Raw genomic sequence first — 4,943 nt, 5'->3', positions numbered from 1 at the left:
AAACATCTCTCTCTCTCTGTCTCGAGAGAGCAAGCATGCAACCTGTCTATGCCATCTTCTTTCAGCCCTACACGTATGTATCTTTCTCGACACGCAGAAAATACGCTATCCACTCATAGAGCAACCACCAGGCGTATATACCTTGTCCGTAGGATACCTATGTACATATATATACATGTACCTGCTATATATACATATATATAAATATGTATACGTAGTAGGTATAGGTGTACATCTTTGGGTATTGTACGTAGAAGGTATAGCTGGCTGAACGAGTTTCGTATATGGACTTTGCAGAGTTCTATCGGTATGAAGAATGCGTCGAAGAATGCGTTGAAGCTCGTAGCTCTATGAGGAGAGGCTTTGGACAGATAAGAATGTCGGCAAGAGAAGGAATGAGACCGATATATTGCCTTTGTTGATGTGAAGTGAGGCTTCTAGCCTTTCGCAGTTAGATGTGTGTATACAGATAAAACACATAGGTGTATACACTCGTGGCTTGTACGGTCAGCTAGATGGGATCTATAGTCTTAGAGGGATAAATACACACAGAGACACGGCAGACAGATATATATATAGATAGATAGATAAAGGGCTACAAATAGATACCTATAGATAGGTAGAGTAATAGACATACAGATACATCGAGAAAGAGACAGATGGAGAGGCATCCATTAGCTACGCATACACCCTAAGAACGGACAGAACTCCTCAAGGTTATTCCACCAAGCGGACTTGAAATATAGGAGCGTCCTAAGACGTAAAAATATAAGATCAGGCGACACAACGAAAGTTAAGGAGATAGCTCGATAGATACATCTCTTCAGTAGAGCTTGATATACAGCCCGCTGTATCTCCTACAGATAGACATCTACCCACGTATGAACACACACATAGGTATCTCCGTATATAAGTACAAATCCATCTATAGGTACCGCGAATATCCCAGTGTATGTGTAGAGAAGCTTCGTGTCCGAGACTTTCCGAACAGGAGGACGACTTGACTCTCTACGCGAAGCATCGATGTTGTCCGAACATGTCGATTGAGTATCTCGATTGTCTCCTTCTGTCCTCTCTTCCCTATGTCCCCTCTCGTCTTCTATTTCGTTCTCGACAAGAGACCGAGAGAATAAGGAAAGTAAAAAGAGCATTAAGTCTTCTTCATCTCATGTTCTCGAAGATCGCTTCTGAGAATTCTCGTCTATCTTTTCGTCGGCCACCCTGACCGGAGAAGACGGAAGTCGTTCTTTATGCATTGAGATATCTTTCAGAAGAGAGCTCATCCGTTGGTTCATGACAACGTTGTTCTCTGTAAGCAACGACAATGAAGAATGATGTAGTTGTCTTTTTTCTTTTTCTTCTTCTTCTTCGCACACGACACTTCTTCAACTCTCTAGTCAGTGAAGGAACGCATGCATGGATGCATGCATGCATGCAGCCAGAAGTTCTTCGAGAGACAACAAGACAAACCCAACAAGATGCTATTCTCTACCCATGCTTTAACTCTTTCTCATTCCTTTTGAAAGATCTTTACACAAGTCTCTTTTCCCTTTTATATTTCATCCCTTTCTTCTCTCTTATTCCAACATCTTCTTTCTCCTCCCTGTTCTTTTCCTTGTCTTTAGTTGTTTTCTCCTTCGCAGATTCTTGAGTCTTACCCGTCTTCCTACTGGAGCGGAGACAACTGCTTCTGAGGCTACGAGGTCTCCGCATCTTGGAGTTCTCTATCATCTTCCTGTGACAAAGGAAGTTCTCTCTTATTCACGGGCCATCATGCCTGTTACGTCTAGCGAAACTCGTCACTTTCAATTCTTTCTGTCGTTTAGTCTTTTTAGCTAGCCCCCTATCTTTCTTTGAGTAGAAACCCTAAGGATTGGGAAACGTGCATCGACAGAAGAAAGAAGACGGAAAGAGGAAGGAAGAAGAGGAAAGGATGAAAAGAAGAGGCGAAGAAGAAAGAAGAAGATCGGTTGCTTCTCTTCGGTTTATCTTTCCATTCTATTCCTTTCTGTGTCTCTTTCCCTTTCCGTCTCTCTGTCTGTATGCCTTCTGTCGTCTCCTTTCCTCCTTCTCTGCACAGAGATAGGGAGCTAACTTGTCACCTCACTCCTTCTTCGTTTCATACTTTCTCTCTTTCCACCAAGGAATCTCAAGAGAGATAAACTCTTCTTTACTCGTCTTTCAACGGAAGGAGGCAAAAGGAACCCCACCTCTCTCTAAGAAACAGCAGAGAAATGTGCTTTCTCCAGCCTCTCGGAAAAAAGAAGAGAAAGCAAGAGGAAGAGACAGAAAGAGAGATAGATAGATAGACAACCTCGGTCTCCAAACCTCTTTTCCTTGAGAGAAAAAGAGCGTTCTCTTTGTTCTCATCTCTTTCTCTTCATCGTTTTCTTCTTCTTCTCCTCTTCTTTTCCCTCTTTCTCTTCTTCGTCTCTTTAACTTTTTGCCTTTGCTTTCTTCTTGTTTCCCTTCGTCTCCAATCTTGTCTCTCTGTCTTATCGTTCGTCTCTTCGTTTTCCTTTGGAGAATCCGTCCCTTCCTAGGATGAGAAGTCCTTCTGAAGAGAGGACATCTTTCTTTCTTCTGGTTGTTTGCAAAGGCATAGGTCAAGATGAGAATTCCCTTGAAGCAAAGGAGAGAGTAGAAATCTGTCGATATCTGCTTCATTCTGGTATCAGAAACAAGGAGTCCAAGTTAGTGAATTTCCTCTCTAGTCTTCTCTCTTTTCTCTTTTTCGGATGAAGGGTTTCTTCTCACATTATCGGGGAGACTTAGAAAGAAAGAAGAATTTTGATTTGACGTCTTGAAAGGCCTTTATCATGGCAATCATATTGCATATGAGGTGTACATACACCCCGGGATGAACTGTCTTTATTCTCTTTTTTCCGAATTGCAAGACATCCTCATGGCACTACGCTCTCACCCCTTGAGGTGTATGTACACCCCAACCACGCGCAGATCAGGTGGGAATCCTCTGTTTTCTTTTCTTTCTCTCTTTCGTCTTCTTCTTTTCTTTTTTCTTTCTCTTTCTCTCCATGGAGATCTTGAAAGAGAAACACTCTTTGTCACAGCAGCAACAGGGCCAGACTCTTCAGTGCACCCAACAGCGCGCGCTTCAAGTGTATGTACACCCGGACAAGCAGGTTCAGGTCCTCCCAATTGTACGCCTTGTCCGGCAGATTCTTACGCTCCTTTCCCTGGAATGTCAAAATGCATGCCTGTAAGTAAAACACGAAAAGGAAGAGATGTGAAAAAGCGTCAAAATCCTCACTTCCTTTCTTTCTGTCTTCTTTGCTTCCCAACCTGCTCCTGTTTCTCCCTCATTTTCCCTTTCGATCCTTGTCAAGATCTTCTCTTCTCTATCTTTTCTCGTCATTCGTATCTTTACATAGATATGAATATCTTACGTTCAAAAGCACAGTTGCCTTTTCTTCTTCCTCTCTATGTGAAGAGGACATGACCTTTCTCCCACGACTGTTTTCTTTGTCGGTAGATCATTCTCAATCTCTCTTGTCCTTTCTGTAAAAGAGAAGAAGACGGCTCTCTTCTTCTATCGCGATTCAATTCTTCTTTCTCTTCTACAGAGGAATAAAGAAGAAAGATGCCGGAGGTGACGGTAGGGGATGGAGTGTATGTGTACAACTTTTTCTTCCTTTAGGTCTCTTTTCCTCACATCTGGCTGTATCATCGATTCTTGTCATGTCGATTGTGTTCTGACCGCAGTGTCCAGCGCAAGCATCGACACTAGGAGCAACAGGAGCATCGTCGATTACACAGTGTGCCTGCGGTGCAGGTGAACAGAGAATGAGGAAGAAAAAGAGAAATAAGAAAGAAGGAAAGATAGAAAGAGAGAGACACACAAATCTATAATGGCTTTTCTTCCTCCTCCCCTTCAACTTCCTCTTGCTAATCATCAAGTCAGACTGTCTCTTTTAGCACGTTTCCCCTCTCTTCTCTTCTTAACTCCACGCTTCATGCGAAGAGAGGGGTCTTGATAAGTCGATGAAAGCCTACTCACCTCTCAACTCTCCAGGTGTATATACACCACAAATACAGGGGGTGCTGGCATATATATATATATATATATATATGTCACAAGAGAAGAACAACTAACGAAGCGACAGATCGAGTCAAGGTCGACCCACTCTTCTGACTTGCTTTTTCTTTTCTTCTTTGCCCTCTACTTCTCTGTCTTTCTGTTTCTACCTTGCTTGCTTCTCACATCGATTCTTTCTTTCTCTTCTCGAGTGTCTCTGATAAATAAAGGTGATTCGTTTGGTGTACATCTCTTCAGGATACTATCTCGATACACAGCTAGCTACGTGTGCGAACTGTCCAGCTCCTCAAGGAGATTTCTTCTGTCCCGGAGGTTTCACACCTGCAAATGTCGCGCAGAGATGCTCCGTAAGAAAAGGAGAGAAGAAGAGACAAGACAGTTCTTCTTCTTCTTCTCTTTCTTTATCGCTGTTCTTTCTTATCTCTTTGTCTTGTACATCTCTTGGTTTTCCCTTCCTTTTTCGGAGAGGCGCGTGGGTCTTTGTATCTTTCTCTTTATCATCATACAAAGAAAATAGACTTCTTAGGAAGTGAGAGAAAAGAAGCAAAAGAATCCTGCATGAAGTTCGTCTTGGCTTGTCTGTCTCTCTGTCCTTGCCCTGCTCTATTTTCGTATGTAGATGCGAGGTGTATCTGACCTCGAAGGAGTCCATATACGATGCATCTCTACGTTCTATGTATTCAGATCTACAGATCGATACAACATAGAGATGGATGTGTATATGGATCTCTACTGAGGTGTACGTACACCTATAAGTCTGTTGTAGTGCTTCAGCGGCATCGAAATCTCTTCTGTAGAAACATCCAAGCCTCACCCTTTCTTCTGTAGTTGCATGCGAACGTAGATCTCTCTCTGTTCATTTATTTATTTACCTATCTATCTATCT

General features: G+C 42.6%; 2 protein-coding genes across 2 annotated transcripts; one reads left to right on the top strand and one right to left on the bottom strand.

Moving 5' to 3' along the window:
• Positions 1-775: 775 nt before the first annotated feature.
• On the bottom strand, positions 776-1,376 carry CSUI_010026 (uncharacterized protein). The gene has a single exon (XM_068070133.1). It carries the CDS (start codon positions 1,149-1,151, stop codon positions 858-860), a length of 294 nt encoding a protein of 97 aa, XP_067917892.1. The 5' UTR covers positions 1,152-1,376; the 3' UTR covers positions 776-857.
• Positions 1,377-1,533: 157 nt separating this feature from the next.
• On the top strand, positions 1,534-4,404 carry CSUI_010025 (transmembrane; the record flags this gene model as incomplete). The annotated part of the gene is made up of 3 exons (XM_068070132.1): positions 1,534-3,220; positions 3,724-3,793; positions 4,295-4,404. Coding segments are annotated over exons 1-3 (540 nt in total), but the record flags the coding sequence as incomplete, so codon positions are not given.
• Between the last annotated feature and the right edge of the window lie 539 nt (positions 4,405-4,943).

Source organism: Cystoisospora suis (genome assembly GCF_002600585.1).
Source record: "Cystoisospora suis strain Wien I chromosome Unknown contig_6571, whole genome shotgun sequence".
NCBI lineage: Eukaryota > Apicomplexa > Conoidasida > Eucoccidiorida > Sarcocystidae > Cystoisospora > Cystoisospora suis.
The sequence above is the reverse complement of the archived record's forward strand: the minus strand, read 5'-3'. Positions and strand labels throughout refer to the sequence as shown.

Excerpts from the sequence above, each read along its gene's own strand:
- CSUI_010026 (XM_068070133.1), bottom strand. The coding sequence starts at position 1,151 with ATGCTCTTTTTACTTTCCTTATTCTCTCGGTCTCTTGTCGAGAACGAA.